This window comes from Cimex lectularius, unplaced genomic scaffold (genome assembly GCF_000648675.2).
Source record: "Cimex lectularius strain Harlan isolate CLEC.00 unplaced genomic scaffold, Clec_2.1 scaffold39, whole genome shotgun sequence".
Classification (NCBI taxonomy): Eukaryota; Metazoa; Arthropoda; class Insecta; order Hemiptera; family Cimicidae; genus Cimex; species Cimex lectularius.
Window position 1 is genome coordinate 364,084 of NW_019392653.1, and position 16,661 is coordinate 380,744.

At 37.7% G+C, this 16,661-nt stretch overlaps 3 protein-coding genes across 3 annotated transcripts; 1 reads left to right on the forward strand and 2 right to left on the reverse strand.

The window, feature by feature from the left end:
* The first annotated feature begins 5 nt into the window (after positions 1-5).
* Positions 6-7,580, forward strand: LOC106671126 (glycerophosphodiester phosphodiesterase 1). The gene is made up of 5 exons (XM_014401960.1): positions 6-481; positions 5,829-6,110; positions 6,304-6,396; positions 6,465-6,694; positions 6,757-7,580. The coding sequence occupies exons 1-5, from the start codon at positions 113-115 to the stop codon at positions 6,896-6,898; spliced, it is 1,116 nt and encodes a 371-aa protein (XP_014257446.1). The 5' UTR covers positions 6-112; the 3' UTR covers positions 6,899-7,580.
* On the reverse strand, positions 7,581-16,651 carry LOC106671124 (DNA-directed RNA polymerase I subunit RPA1). The gene is made up of 12 exons (XM_014401957.2): positions 13,563-16,651; positions 13,082-13,498; positions 12,904-13,023; positions 12,689-12,840; positions 12,504-12,621; positions 12,327-12,441; positions 12,175-12,254; positions 11,209-11,587; positions 11,083-11,147; positions 8,293-8,417; positions 8,126-8,237; positions 7,581-8,068 (listed from the first exon to the last, which is right to left on the reverse strand). The coding sequence occupies exons 1-12, from the start codon at positions 16,463-16,465 to the stop codon at positions 7,699-7,701; spliced, it is 4,956 nt and encodes a 1,651-aa protein (XP_014257443.1). The 5' UTR covers positions 16,466-16,651; the 3' UTR covers positions 7,581-7,698.
* On the reverse strand, positions 8,437-11,076 carry LOC112128468. Its single transcript, XM_024230702.1, has 2 exons — positions 9,814-11,076; positions 8,437-9,756 (listed from the first exon to the last, which is right to left on the reverse strand). Exons 1-2 carry the CDS (start codon positions 10,097-10,099, stop codon positions 9,527-9,529), a joined length of 516 nt encoding a protein of 171 aa, XP_024086470.1. The 5' UTR covers positions 10,100-11,076; the 3' UTR covers positions 8,437-9,526.
* Positions 16,652-16,661: the final 10 nt, after the last annotated feature.

Sequence of the window (16,661 nt, forward strand, 5' to 3'; positions counted from 1 at the left end):
TGGTAACCAATCAACTGTTTTGAAATGGGAGAGGGCAATGGTGAGATAGTCATATTGGCCGCCAGCGGACGAAGAAGATAGGAGTCAGTCGTGAGAAACTCATCGGTTCGGGATGGCCTGGTCGGATTGGTCGGGCGTTCAGGTGCTGTCATCCTGCTTCCTCCTCTGGGTCGTGCCTTTCGCCGCTTTCCTGACGGCCGTCGAAGCCACCGGCTACCTGGTGCTGACGGTCCTCGTCTTCGGACCCCTCTGCAGCTATCTGGGCATCGCCTATTGCAGCGTACCGCAGCCTCCGGATTCGGTGGTCAGGGAGATCCTGGGAGAGCAGGTGCAGAGCAGGTCGCCGCGGTACCTGCCCTGCGGTGGGTCGGGCAAGCAGGACGCGGGACCGTCGACCAAGGACGTCAACAGGGTCATCGCCATCGCCCACCGGTTTGCAGGGATCGACGCTCCTGAAAATACAACCACAGCCCTTGATCAGGTTCGTTTACATTCCTTTACATACTAAAAAAAATCAGATTTTATCTTAAATAAAACCGCGTTCGCCGGTTTTCGCTTCCTTTGGTGCAGGTCACCCGCCTCCAACTCTCCTGCACTATAGGTCCATTTGGTATACCGTCATCCAACCCACAGTCGGTTGCATTCAGGTACACTGAGGCAAAAAAAAAAGCGGCTACCTACTTCTTTTAATAAATACTTAAAGCCAAATTTTAATTTTTTGTTGGATATTTTTAAAGAAAAATATGATAGCTAGATAAATTAAAAAAAAAAAATTAAATGAGCAAACCAATTTTGTAAAAAATTTCAATTAAGTATTCTTTTTATCTAAGGTCTTGGTTGAGATGAAAAAAATAGCAGGATTCTGAACCCACAACCTTTGGCTGGGTTCGAATCTCGCTCATGACACTGATATTCTCATCTCAACCAAGACCTTAGATAAAATGAATAATTAATTAAAATAATATTGTCAATTATGGATTTACAAATAATGGACACGATGAAGAAAATTTGTTGAAGTCGTGAGGAGCGGTCAGGAATGGAGTATTTTATCGGGTTGTTTTACATGAAATGTCCGATTTTATAGTTTCAGAAATTCTGAGAGGATATAGCAATTTTCTATTGTTTACTTCCGATTGTTTATATATTATAATTAAGCAGTTATTAATCCTACATTTTTGTTTATAATGATCCAATCCATTACATACTTTTTACTCTACCTTCAAATTATGAACATGGAAACATGTGATTTTTGTGTAATATTCCTTTATGGGTTTAAACTTGGTCATTCTGCAGCTGAGGCTGCAAGAAACATCAATAAGGTGTTTGGTGAAGGGAGTGTAAATGAACGGATTCGCCGTTGGTTTGTAAATTTTCAGAATACTGAATTGGAAAATGAGTCGCTTGTAAGTCCTCCAACTTTAATTGACAACGACGTCCATAAGCTTTGGATGGATGAAAACCACCATCAAACAGTCAGAGGGTTCGCAGCACAATTATAGCAAGTGCAGCTTGTCAAGATAATTAAGGTACATAGGAAAAGTCCAAATCTATGGGTCCCGTATGAGTTCACTGACCGACAGCAGTTAAAGCACCTTGAGACATGCGTTTTGTTGCTCATCAAGCAAAAAACTGAGCCTTTCCTTAAAAGAATAATCACTTGTGATGAAAAACAGATTGCATATGACAATCAGTGTCAGTCAGGGCAGTGGTTAAACATCGACAAAAGACCAGGCAATGTCCAAACCAAATTTACACCCAAAAATGGTGGTCTATGGCTGGAATTATTCACCGTTCCTTTTAGCCTAGAGGTGAGGCCATTACCTCTACATCGTACTGCAAGGAAATTGGCATGATGCGTAACAAATTACATTGGTAATTTGGAAAGGTCCTATACTCCTCCATGACAACGCCAGGCCTTTCAAAGCATACTGTAAACAAAGTGAAAGAATTTGGCTATGAAGTTCTTCGGCATCCACCTTATTCTCCGGACTTGTCTCTAACATTTTTCACCTGTTTAGGAATTTAGACGACTTCGTCAAAGGAAAAACTTTTGAAAATGATGTTCAAGTCCAAAAAACGTTTTTAGATTTTGTTTCATTTTAAAGCTGAGAATTCTTCAGTTCCGGCACAAAAAAGTTGGATAGGTGTTGGGAAATATGTGTAGAAAATGAAGGTTAAATACTTCGAATAAAATGATTTTGTTTTTTATATAGTGATTTCACTAAAAAACCTTTACCTTGGAAAAGGACATTTCATGTGAAACAACCCAATAGAAAAACACCTTTTTATCTGACGTTTTGGCCTTTATTGGGTCATCTTCAGGGCATAAAGTGCGGTGCTATTCTTGTGGTATCATATTGGTTTTGTAACTAAAGAAAATATTCAATTAAGTAAGGTGCATTTCCTCCTCTTGTGTTGATCACCGCTTGCATCTGACCATCGATTTTATGAGGTTTTGTAGTACTGTGGAATATTTTTATACTCCTCCAACAGCACCAGTCTTAATTAATGCAAATTCTCTGGCATCCCAGGTGTTTGATAGGGTTTAAGTTAGGTATAAGTCATCAACGATCCTAGCTCAGGGCCTTGCATTGTTATGCATAAATATAAAAACGTTTCCAATCAGTGGCATATAAAGAACAACTTCGCTTCAAAGCCTGAAATTTGAGGTGTTTCCCGGCCTATAATGAGAGTCTAATTTTTTACAACGTTATGGATATTCCGGCTGACAAATGAGCTCCCTGGACAATAAAGGTTCCTGCCAATTAGGAGGGGTTAATGTCAAACTACCCATTGAGTGCCACGGAAGAGGGGTCAAACCACTTTACAATATTTCTTTCATATTATTCTCAATTAAAAAACCATGGGCTGTACAGGGATTCGAATCCAAAACTGCTAACGAACAAGAGTCAGATGCAATAACCATTCAGACACAGCAGTCTCCAGGGTTTCCTGGACAAGTTTAACCGCATGTCCATGGAGAATTTAGACTGCCAGTAGGCTCTTTAAATGGTTTTTAAACACACTCCCCAAATGGGATTTGTATTAAATTAAATAGCCAAACAACCCTGAACAATTGAATGTTGGGTCATTAATTCAATCTAGTAATTTTCTTAAAATGATCAGGATGATATCTTTCTTTTTACATTCTTCATGTTTGAAAAGCAAGTATATGTTTGTATTTTTACTAGCCAAAGTATATTTTGGACCTGGCCAAAGCTAGTTGTTTCAGACATATTCGAAAGGTTCGAAACTATTCACTTGGAGGGCAGATATTCATAAAGCAACCCTTAAAAATATAAATTATACATATATTTATCTATCAAACTTTTTGTGTATGCTCGAAGCTCAGGAGTTTCATAATCTCTTCGTAAAGGATCAGGATTTTCTTTTACACTATCATAAAAAAAAAAAATTAATATTCTATGGTTTTTACATAATCTTAACTGGAGGGAAAAAATTGAAACGGCAACCCTAAAAAAAGTATACTTCAAAATTTTGGACAGAAATTCTACTGCTTTTATACTTTCAAAAATGGATTTACTGTATTTGTTTGGATGATATTTTATGGTATTGGCAAGATCTTCACATAGAGGGAAAAAATGTTAAAAGTGACCCTTAAAAAAAAAATTAAATTAAATTAAAATTAAAAAAATAAATAAATTGTGAAGATTCCAAAAAGGAGTCTTGAACTAATTTTGTTAGGGATTAAAATTCATTGTATTTATTAAGATAGGAAAAAAGAATTAATTAATTAAGCTAATTGTTGGGGAAAGCGTATTGTGTAAGATTCCTTGAATCCTGGGAGCCGACCTAGTTTTTCACGAAAACCCAGACATAGCTAAACAAAGCTGGCGGAGTAATAACACCTGGGTGTTTACAATTGCGAAATGTGTGTCGTTCCTGGGCAATTGCCGCAGAAATGTTTATTGTTGTGCTGACAAGTGGCCTTATTGTTCAACCCCCAGGATCCCAATGGCCGGATTCACCCGGAAAGGCTCAACAAACTAAGAAAAATGGGCAGTCGGGTGACCAGGAATCATGTTTTCTAAGCTTAACGGGTTCCCCAATTCCACCCCGACTGGTTGGCTTAGATACAATCCCAAAAGAATTAGGTGTCAAGAAGGCTGGCGAAGAGAAGAGGGGGCAGAGTAGAGCTGTAGAGACAATATTCTATGGTTTTTATGTAATCTTCACGAAGATGGAAATAATAAAAAGGCAACCCTAAAAAAGTATATTTCACACTTTTCTACAGAAACTCTACCATTTGTCAAAAATATTTTACTGAATTTATTTGGAAGATATTTTTTGAGATGATTGATTGAAGAAATCAAAAAGTGAATCCTAAATAAAAAAAAACCCACAAAACTCAAGGGTTTCACAATTGCTTGTATTTTATGTGATAGCACAATCTTCATCAGGAGATAAGAAATTAAAAATGTAATAAAAAAAAAATATTAAACCTTTTGTATATGTGTAAAACTCAATAGCTTTTTAATTTCCTTGCAACAATCACAATTGTAGTTAATATCATTCTGCTGACCTTTTCTCTGTTTCTTTTTTTAACATGCTTCTCACGTTTCATAAACAAGTATATTTTTGTACTATGATGGGCGGTTGTTTCAGACAATATTCTAAGGTTTTGACTTAATCTTCACTTTGAGGGAAGAAATAAGAAAAAATACTACAAAACTAACAAGTTTCATAATTTTTTACTGGTACGGGTCAGGATTTTCATTTACGGGAAAAATAATTCCGTAATTTCCTTGGTCATGTCAGGGTTTTATATTTTCCTTCTTGTGGCCATTTCTCAAGTATGTATATTTTGTGTGGTGATTATAATGGTATATTTTGTTAAACACATTTCACTAAAAGAAAAGAAAAAAAATTATAAGTATTTTTTGTGATATTTCCCCAAATGATAAGACCATAGGACAGACAATATTCCTTGAAACAGAGAATAGTAAATAATTTATTTCCCTTTCATCCCAGCCATACAGGTCACAGGCATGCGCTATGGAAGAGAATTCTCCACCCGAAAAATGGCTAAGGTATAAAACTGATGCCAAAAAAGTGTTTTCTTTTGCATGGCATTCAATAGGCGAGTCATCAAAAACTGGACATCAGATAGAATGTAAGAAATCAAATCTTTCATATAAATGAGGAAAAAGACATGGCCAAGGAGAGAACCTTGTGGTACCCCATTACAAGTTTTATATATTTTTTATATTTTACACATTGCCATCTCTCACATGAACAAATATTTATACATATTATTTTGTAAAATATTCTGTAGGTTTAAGATAATTTTTACATGGAATAAATCGAAAAGTTTGAGCCTGGAATAGTGGTCTTATACACGAAAAAAGGGTTAAAATAAATAAATTCTCCAGTTCAAAGGGCTCCCTGGCTTATAATTACATTTATTGCTCTGCATACTGCTTTCATGCTGGGAAGGAATGCTGTCTTGTTGGACCGTAGATCTTTGGGGCGGTGGATCTCTGGAGGCAATTTTTCTAATGACTAAATTCTTTCTCACTGCCGAATTTGAACTATCTGGAATCGCTTTCACTCACTCTAACCAACAGTCTGCAGTCAGTTTAACCCTGGCTAAGTCAGGAGCAGCCTTGGGTTGCAAACTTATTATGGGTGGGACCTTTCCCTGTGAGCTTTGGATGAAGGTTTATAAGTTTTGGACGAGGCTGTAGACCACCTAACTAGCATTACAATCGCTTAGAAAGAAAAATGACTAAAAATGATTCTTGACATTCTAAATTAAACATTTTAATATAAAGTATTTAAAAATATTTCGTTCTTATTCCCCCCAGTGTATTAAAAACGGGGCTAAAGCTGTCGAGTTCGATGTAGTTCTGACCGGCGACATGGTGCCTGTCGTGTTCCACGACCCGAAGCTTCAACGCATGACAGGCCTCACAGAGGACATAAGGAAGCTGCCGTATGCTCACGTGAAGGAGCTCAACGTATCCGTCTACCACCACTTCCGTGAGCAGTTTCCGAACACTTTCATTCCTACACTCAATGACGTGATCAAAAAATGCATTGACAACGATATGCGTATGATCATCGACATCAAGGAAGACCGTTTTGAGGTATTAAAATAATTATTACAAAAAAAATATAAAAAAATTGACAGATCGATATCTGATATCGCATTAAGGTAATTCTTTGATAGCTTGTTTTATTCCCTTGACCTTAATTTAAACATAATGACAGTAAATAATGTTGATTAATGATCTGTCTGATATTGATTTTTTTAAAAATATTTTTTCTTTCCTCCAACAGATTGTTGATATTATTCTCCAGTTATTCTCCAAGTACCCAGTTTTGTATAAACGTGCCGTTGTCAGTTCGTTCAACCCTTGGATTATTTTTAATGTAACATAAATTTTTATATATAACAAAAAACTCGTTTAAATCGAAACGTTAATTTTAATATTTTTCAGATAAGAAAAACAAACCCGGATATAGTCGGCGCACTGGCTTGGCGCCCGGCGTATATGTCCTGCAGTGAATACTCCCCCATAGATGAGAATTGCAAGGTGCACCACAACACTTTATTTATGTATTTCATGAGCCGTCTCGCCGATATGGCCCACTCGTTCTTCTTCTTCAACTTCGCTCACAGCATACTTGGCCTATCTGCTGTGCTCATTTACAAGGACAATATAACGATGTACGTTGACATTTCTGAAATGATTGTTTTTTTTTTTTTTAATAATTAATTTGTTTGTTTAGAGATATGATTTATTATTGGAGTAAGAAGAATGTTAGGACGATCGCCTGGACGGTCAATTCTCCGTTGGAAAAGCAGTACATGGTCAGGGAGCTCGGCATTCCTTACGTGACTGACACTATGCTCGGAAACGCCGATCAATAAGACTCCAAAATATATGCACAAAATTATTTTTAAGTACATATAAAAAAAATATTAACAACCAGAAAAAAGGGTTATTTTCTTAGTTTGCGCTTTGTACGGGGCTAGAGATGCACGGTTTTTTTATACTCTCAGAATATGATCTCACCTCCACTTCCTGCACTGGCAGGCATTTTGTACCTGAAATTGATTACTTTCATAACAAAATTAATTAATATATAATTAATTTTAAAAAATATTAAATAAAACGGGTACATTCCAACTTTGAAATATTGCTATGCTTCTTTGCATTTACGAGTCCAAAATATGTATAATTTACAAAAAGACAATAACATGTTCATCATTGTATACAGAAAAAATAAGCCTTTTTGTATAAAATAAAGGGATATTTCAACAGTTCTTATACCGTAAGTTATATTTCTAGAAAAAAAAATCATAAAAAAATATTATACATGTTTTGTACACAGATAGAGCAGAAAACTTATGTAGTGATATGTTTGAAAATATTGAACCCACCAAAATTCCTGTACCAAAGATGCTAACACATTAACAAAAATTGTGATCAGTATTATTATGTTTGTGAAGAATGCTAAGTGCCATATATTTTCCCCCAGCTATGATTTATGATTAGCGATATTCTAATTTTACGAGGGAGATTAAGAAGGAAATAAATTTATCAATACAATTACAATTTTTTTAATACATATCCTTTAAAAAAATTTCCCTTTGTGACATTAAAAAAACAAAAAATGCGTTTAAAAATTTTAAAAATATATATTTACATGTATTAAAGAAATAACAAATCAGATGTTAAGGGAGTAGAGGAGGCTAAAACAGGCCGTGCCCACTTTGACAGGCTGGCCTAGCATGAGTCTTGACGAGGGTGAGCGGAGGTCGTCGGTCTGCGCCCTTATAACCGCTGTCCTGAGGAAGCCCAAGGACGATTCAAATGACATCTGCTGCAGAGGCGAGGCGCTGCCTTCGAACCCGACACGGTTCAGCGGCCTGTAGACGCCGTGGAACGTCATGTAGTCGGCGACCAGGGTTAGATGTCTCGGGTCGACGGTGATCCCGTAAACTTTGAACACGTTTTGAACCTCTTTTACGATCACTTTCGCGGCTGCTTCGATCCCGTAAGTCTCAGCGATGGCATGTATGTCGTTGGAGTATAACCTGAAAAAAATTCATTTATACTCATAATGTTTTTATTTTATTTTTTATTTAACAAACCTATTAAGATCTAATATATTTGAGTAGTTGTAAATTTCACGCAGATTCTGCCCGTCAGTCTTAAGCATGAGCTCGCCTTCAGGGGTCTTCGAAGTAAACGCCCTCTTGATTCCTGAACAATTATTAAAATTATTTTTCATGATTTTTTTTTTTAAATGTATATTTACCCGGCACTTGGGTGATAACAGAAAGGCTTGCAAATTCTTTGAGCTTTCTTGCAATGTCTTTTTGACTGGAGGAAAGTGGAAACGCGATCTTGACTTCACACCATTCACCTTTAGTCAAGTCGTATCTATAAGGAAAAAAAAAATGTGCAACTAATGGTAAAACATTTTGAAATATGCCTGAGAATAATCAATCATGCAGGAAGGGTAGAGAAGTTGTTGCAAAGAAAATACATTTTTTATTAGTTTAGAACAAATAGTTCTGAAAAAAGCTTCACCAATAAGCAAGATTTGTGATATACATAGTTGTTAAAAAAGCTATATTGAATTTCAAGATTTGTGAGAAAGCTACATATATATCCAAGATTTGTTGTAGCGGGAAAGCACAGCTTTTCATTCATGTAGGATTAGTGAGAAAGCTGCATGGATGATATGCTGGATTTGTGATTGCGAAAAAGCTCAGCATTTCACAAAGTAGGTTTTGTAATAAACATAGTTCTTACAAAATTGTATGGATTTGCAAAATTTGGAAGTCTGTACATTCAGGATTTAAGAGAAAAAGAAAAAAAAACCACTGACATGCAAGATTTGTGAAAAAGCTGTAATGAAATGTTGGATTTGTGATAAAGCAGCAATGTTATTTAAAATTTGGGATATCAAAAAAGCTCAATTTTTATACTTGTAGGATGTGTGATAAAGCAGCAATGTTATTTAAAGGTTGGGATATCAAAAAAGCTCAGCTTTTCATACATACAGGATGTGTGATAAAGAAGCAATGATATGTAACATTTGAGATATCCAAAAAGCTAAGCTTTTCATAAATCCAGGAGGTGTGATAAGCAACAATGATATGTAAAATTTAGGATATCAAAAAAAGCTCAGTTTGTCATACATGCAGGATGTGTGATAAGCAGCAATGGCATGTAAAATTTAGGATATCAAAAAAAGCTCAGCTTTTTATAAATGCAGGTTTCAAAAGGTAGTCACTTACAAAGATGCTACAATATGTAAGGTTGGAGAGAAAGGTACAGTAATCCCTTAACATTCGCGGGGGTTTGGTTCCTAAAAATTACCGTGAATGTTAAATCCGCGAATGTTGAGTCTATTTTCCTATGTTATAAGGAGGGTTACGTTCCATGACTGAAAAAATTGTGATAAGTTTTAAATCAAAAGAATTTATTTGAAATACATTTGTACAAAAACATTTCCTTATCTATGTACATTAAAAATTAAATGTTTAACTTGTATTTTTAGACGTGGATGGAAGAAAATAGCTACTAATAGTTCGCTTTTTCGCACAAAAATTCAGTTCTTTCAGCATTTCCACATAAGGAATGGAAGCGGCCTCGACATCCCTTTTAAATTGTAAACTTCGATTCAATGATGGGTCCAAATCCATTGTCTTTTGAACAAGTTGGTCCCTTATCGTTAGAATTTCTCTGATCTGTTTTGCAGAAAAACTTGGGCCTGAGAGAAAATATTAAATGAATAGAAATGTTAAAAGTAAAAACTTGCCAGACTTACTCTTTTCACCACCCCGACTCTCATCTTCACTTTCAACTTCTTCACATTCCTTAGAGTCCTCTTCTTTTTGCAGCATCAGGTCTTCATCCGATAACTCTTTTTCATGAGAATTAAGCAATTCATCAATTTCGTCTGCTCTCATATCATCAAATCCTTCTCCTCCAATCTGGTGCGCTATGCGGACGATTTCTTTCTCCTCATCTTGAAGTGGTGGAAAAGCGTTATCTTTTTTAACCACTTGAGGCCATATCTTTCTCCAACAAGCGTTGATTGTACTTGGCTTCATTTCCTGCCAAGAAGCATGTATGTATTCAATGCAATTCGCAATGTTAAATTTCTTCCATGAGTTAGACACAGTTTCTTCGGCATTACACTCAATGGAATTTAAAATTCGCTTAAAACTGTGTTTGGTATAATATGCCTTGAAAGCTGCTATAACCCCTTGGTCCAGAGGTTATATCAACGAAGTCGTATTTGGGGGCAAAAAAATAACTTCCACATTTGGATGACTTCCTATTAAACTTGAAGGATGACCAGGAGCGTTGTCAATTAGAAGCAGAGCTAGATATTTTTTTATTTCGTTGATGAAAGAGAAATGAAACCATTCTTGGAATAAGGCACTAGTCACCCATGCTTTGGTGTTTGATCTCCAAAAAACTGGGAGCTCATCTTTACTTTTTCCCTTAAGGGCTCTTGGGTTTTGGGATCTGTAGATCAATGTCGCCTTTAGCTTGCAATCACCAGATGCATTGCACAAAGTAATAAGCTGATACGATCTTTGGCCGCCTTAAATCCTGGAGCTGTTGTTTCTGCTTTTGAAATGAACGATTCGGCATCTTCAAAGAATATTGTTGTCTGTCAGAATTTTTTTGTTTACTCAAGTGTTATTTTTCCGCGAATGCACAAGTCCGACCTTCCGTGAATGTTAAATCTTACCTCATTTTTTCATACGCGAATAGTGAAAACCGCAAATGTCAAACCCGCGAATGTTAAGGGATTACTGTACTCGGATATGTAGCATTTGTATTGGTGAAAAGCTTAGCTTTTCATACTAGCAGATGTGATAAAGCAGTAATAAGTATAATTTGGGATACCAAATAAACTTCAGCTTTTCATACATCTAGTATTAATGAAGCAGCAATATGTTGGAATCGAAAAAGCTCAGCTTTTCATACATCCAGGATTAATAAAGCAGCAATGATATGTTGGAATAAAAACGCTCAGCTTTTCTACATGCAAGATTTGTGAAAAAGCTACATTGATACTCACTTATATTCAACAATGTTGTCATCGGCTATAATTGATTTCCTTATACTCTTATTGATGGACTTATTCTACAAGTTAGAAATATTAGTAGAAAAATAAGAAGTATGATGAAAACGAATAAATACTTACTTCAGTTTTATCCTTTTCGTCTTCATCTTCTACCAATTCTCTGTTTTCTTTTTTCACACCTTCAACTTCAGCCCTGACGTCTTCATCTTCATCTTCCAAATCGGAATACTGCTGTTCTTCATTTTGCCTAGCTCGCCTCTTATCTGCTGTGGCATCGTCATCGTCGTTTTCCGGTTCGTCGTCCGATGACTGATAATTGTCCCCGGTACCGGCGAGTTTCTTCTTTTTCACTTTGCCTCCTTCTTCCGGGTCGTCTTCGCCCTCTTCGGCCTCTTTGTCCAAATTCTCCATGAACTCGGAATTAATCAGCTCCCTTGCCTTTCGACCTTTTATTCTCAAGTACGTGAGGAAATCTTTGAGGAATTTCCTCTCGACAAATCTGAAAATATTTATATAAAAAGATATTTTATAATTCACTAATTTCGTGGTCCACTTGACCAATTAATATATTACAATTAATTAAGGTTTTAGTTGAGATAAAAAAGTCAATGGCACGAGCAGGATTAGAACCCACGATCTTCGGCTTGATACGCCGCTGCTCTACCACTTGAGCTATCGTGACCTTGATCCACTCGGACACCAACTTCCCATCTCAACCGCACCTTTTGAATTTTCCCTCCTTTTTGCCATATTTCATTTGAATCCTGCTCGTGCCATTGACTTTTTTATCTCAACTAAAAACCTTTCAACAAAATCAACAAATTTCATTTGTAATCGAGAATCCAATCCGATTACACGACATTTGAAAAATGGTAAAAAGGAGGGAAAATTCAAAAGGTGTGGTTGAGATGGGAAGTTGGTGTCCGAGTAGATCGAGGTCACGATAGCTCAAGTGATAAAGCAGCGGCGTATCAAGCCGAAGATCGTGGGTTTGAATCCCGCTTGTGCCATTGACTTTTTTATCTCAACTAAAAACCTTAATTAATTGTAATATATTTTATAATAATTTTATTGTTTTATGCTTACTTTAAAATTTGCATCGGCGATAGAGAGGTGTTCTTGGAGTAAGCTTCTTCAGGAAGAAAGTGCAGTGTAATTAGGAAGATCTGAGGGGAAAAAAGTTTTATTTTTTCAAAATTAAATAGTAGAAATTAAAACCATCTAACTTTTGATATTACCTTACTCCTTTGTCCCTTTGCAATGATCCATTCTTTAATATCCGCCTTTTCCAGTACGTCCGCCATTGTCACTTTCGTAAGTTTTTTCCTCAGGTGTTCAATTTTTTTCTCAATCCTTTGAAATTGAAAATATTAATTTGCATTAAATGACAATAATATATTAATAAAATTTCATACTTTGGGATGTCGCGTTTGAACGGGACTTCCATAGAAGGCGTTTTAATCGATTTCGACGCTATCATCAGGATTTCCCTCAACCTAGGGATCCCGAGTGTAACGTTCATTTCTCCCCTTCCTGTAAACATTCGATGTCTTCTCATACCATGTAACCATTAAAAAAAAGAAAAATCAAAAAAAATTACCAGCAAAGTGAAAAGTGTTGAGTGTCATCTGTGTCGAAGGTTCGCCGATACTCTGGGCGGCGAGTAGTCCGACAGGCTCGCCTGGAGCACACAGTGAAGTTTGAGACTTGAAATACATCATTTCCTTCAAAATATTCTCATCGACCGATTTGCTAAATTTAAAATACAAAATAATTAGTTTAAATTGATAATAATAATAATAATATGTTTCTTACTTAGTTTGTAAGTAGTTTTCGATAATAACGTCCAATTTTTCTGTGATGGAACCGAAATGTCTATCAGCTTGGAATTTTGAATTGACAGGATCCGGTTTTAACTTGTGAAGCTTTTTATACCTAAATCATTTTTAAATTAAGAAACAGGCTTAATGTATACAAATCTTAAGATTTTTACTTGTGTCTTTCATCTTCAGGCATGATATTCCAGCGTTTCATCAACTCTTCGGATGCTTTGCTCCTTCCGGTAGATGGGTTGTACCCAGTTATACTCAAGTTACCTTCCTTTTCCGAAAAAATGGAAAAAGGGCTTGACCTCTTGAGCCCAGCTCTTTTTCTGTATTTCTGGTTGGACTTCGTGAGGGACTTGATTCCCTTCATATTTGATGCCGATTTGAGCTGTTCTATCAAACTCGAATCGTACACCGAATTTAAGTTGTTTGCGAGAAACGGAATCTGGTGTTCGTTTAGAAACTGGCACTTGGTCACTTCCAAACCGTCTTCGCCGTAGAGGAACTGAATCACCGATCCATCTGAATCTCTAACAGTCATATCATATCCGACAGTTAAACCTTCTAGATGTTTCACAAGACATCTAAAAAAAAANATATACAATAGATAAAAATTATAGTGTATAAATGAATTTATAAGAAATGTACCTTTGTAGGTAGCCTGATCTGCTGGTTTTGACGGCAGTATCGATAAGACCTTCACGCCCGGCCATGCAATGGAAAAAAAACTCCTGAGGCTTGATTCCAGTCATGAAACGCCCATCGACGAAGCCTCCAGCTCGAGGTGAAGTATCATAAGGCGGAAAGCTCGGTAGCGATTTTCCCGATGCCATCAACGGCGGCCTTTTACCTTCCAGCTCGATCTGACCCAACAAGCATGATATCTGCATAGTATTGACGGTTGATCCTTTTGCGCCGGACTGCACCATCAGCTGTAAATTGTTGCCTGGAAAGGGCCGTAGAAGGCCTGCTGGGAGGCAAACCTTGTTGATGTCGTTTGTAACAGAGTCGAGCGATTTTTTATACTGGTGGTCCAAGATGGTCCTGAACATCGGATCTTTTCTATGAGACTCGTTCAGAACCTCCTGAATACAAGCACCGGGCGGTACATCAACAGTCTGGGTGACAATTTCATTACCAATTTTCCTGGCGTTTTTTATAATCTCTGATCTCTTTTTGTCAGCGTCTTTTACGACTAATATGTCTTTGACGCCTAATGTGAAGCCTTCAATTTGAAGAAACGCTGTGAAAAGTTTTGCGAAGGAGCTCAAAAGACGTGTCGCGATTTCACCCCCGTATAACTCATATGTGCAATGCACAAGAGAATATGGCGTCGCTCCGTAATGCATCTTGTCCAAAACACCACAAAGTAGTTCACCGTGTCTTATAATCACTTCAGCCTCAGACATAAAGTCGTCTTTGAACATCATACCTGATTTTTTATTTTCCCCCTTGCCCCAGGCTTTAGATGGTATTTTAGATTTTGAAGCTAAATTGATACCAGTGTTCGTTTTTGGGATGACATTGATTATGATAGTCGATATGATCTGTTTGCCGGACCAGAGTCGTTGGGGTTTCATTATGCAAGGCGGAAGTGTTTTTATATCGCCCTGGAGATAACTCAACCCTTGAAAAGCCAACTGCATATACTGTTCTCTGTTGAAAAACCGTCCCCGGGTCGTAAGCCGTACGCCTGATACCATATGATCCTGAATCAGACCGCTCAAAGGTGTTCCGTCCTTCGGCACTAAATACTGTTTACACGCGTTTACCAAATTGTACCCTTCGCTCCTTGCGACTTCATTCTGCGGGAAATGTGCGTTCATTTCATCACCGTCAAAATCTGCGTTGTAAGATTTGCAATTGGCATAGTGAAGGCGGAATGTCATTTCACCTTTCAACACCCTGGCTTTATGGGCCATTATAGAAGGCCTGTGAAGCGTCGGCTGCCTGTTCAACAACAATATATCACCATTTATCAAATGCCTGTGTAATATTTTAACACCGTGAACGTCCCCTGGGGTCAACAACCGCTTGGCAATACTTTCCCTCTGTGTAAGATCAAAAGGACACAACTTTAATATAGTACCATCTTCTTTTTCTATAAAATTCGCCCCGGGGTGTATTTCAGGCCCGTTTAAAACTAACTTTCTCAGGTCAGAGACATTCCAGGCCGTCACAGGCACTGGAAATGTGAGCTTCTTAGCAAAAGCTTCTGGCACTCCGATTTCATCGACGTTCAAATTAGGATCGGGCGTGATGACAGTACGCGCTGCGTAATTCACACGCTTTCCCATGATGTTCATGCGTATTATTCCTTCTTTCTTTTCTATGATCTGCTTCAGGCCTAGGCCATCAGGGTTCCTCTGTTTCTTCAGATCGATGTCCAATAGACAGTTCACGTTGTCTTGTAAAGCGGTCCAACTATGCTGGAGCTTCTGCTCATATGTCGTTCCTCTTATCCCTTTTATGAGTTTCACCTTCTCCTCTTCTTGTATATCTTCAGGGTTCAGTTTGTTGTTTATCATGTAAATCAAAAGCCTCAGCGTTATACAATCGAGTAGGATATTTTTGTAAATTGAATTCTGCGGATGTTCGACTATAGAATTGTTTACAAAATTAACAGGCCTGGCATTGTTCGGCGTAACAGGGAGTATTTCAAGGTATAAAGTGTCGATAGGGTTCACCTCAACTGACGCTTTAAGGATGGGAAGAAGTGCATCTAAAAACAGTTTTTCTTTATCGTAAATTTTGCCAAGCCACGTTTTCGATTCAGTAGGCATGACTTGAGTGAATCCACCGGCCGATGGAATCGTTTCATTAATTGACTTTCTCTTCTTCGATTTGTTGAACTTTTCCGCCGTGTTCAGCTTAGATGGGAGGAGAATTTTGTTCTGAAGGATCGTCACTTTTTTAATAGGGGATTTGCAAAATGCACAAAACGACGATTTGATAATGTGCGAAAGGACATTTTTAATATAGATATTTTTCAGATCGTTGTCGCCTTTCCACTCGCAGCTTTTCACCGGGCCTTCGGCCAAAACCGATTCAACGTATTTGACCAAACCGATCGTGTCGATGTTCAATATCATACTGGCCTTGTCGACTTTATAATTGGAGAAGCGTGTCTCAAGCTCCTGCGCTTCGATAAAGTTGCCGTTGTGAAGGAGGTCCATCTGGCCCTTGAACAACACCTTCACATCGTCTGGTATCAGTATCTTGTAACAGTTCAGACAGGATATCTTGATTATCATCATAACAGGCTTGATGAAGAGCGGGTTGAGGACAGGGAGCGGGAGCTCGATGTGGCCCATGTGGCCTGGACAGCGCACCTGCCTTAGCGAACAAGTCGTACAAACGGAATTGTGATCGACTGGGCCCATAGCCGAATCGTACACTCCGCCTGGCAACGGGTGATTCAGCATGTTAAAAGTTAACGGGCTGTGTACCTTAACCGCGCTCAATTTTTTTATCTGCTCCTTGGAAAAAGTGCCGAACTCCAAGCCAAGAGGTGAGCAGTGGCGCATGTAATCCAACTTGTCTATATCCATCTTGACTATATATTCAACCTTTATAAAAACAACTTAACAACAAAAAAGAAACTTCCGGGGAGGAAACGTATACCTTTTTTTAAAACTTTTCATTTATCTGCTTTAAACTTCCCCGATGATCCACTGTTCACTGACGACCTCTCCAACAGTCCAACAGCTACTCCTACTACTGTCTACTACACAGACCAGACCACAG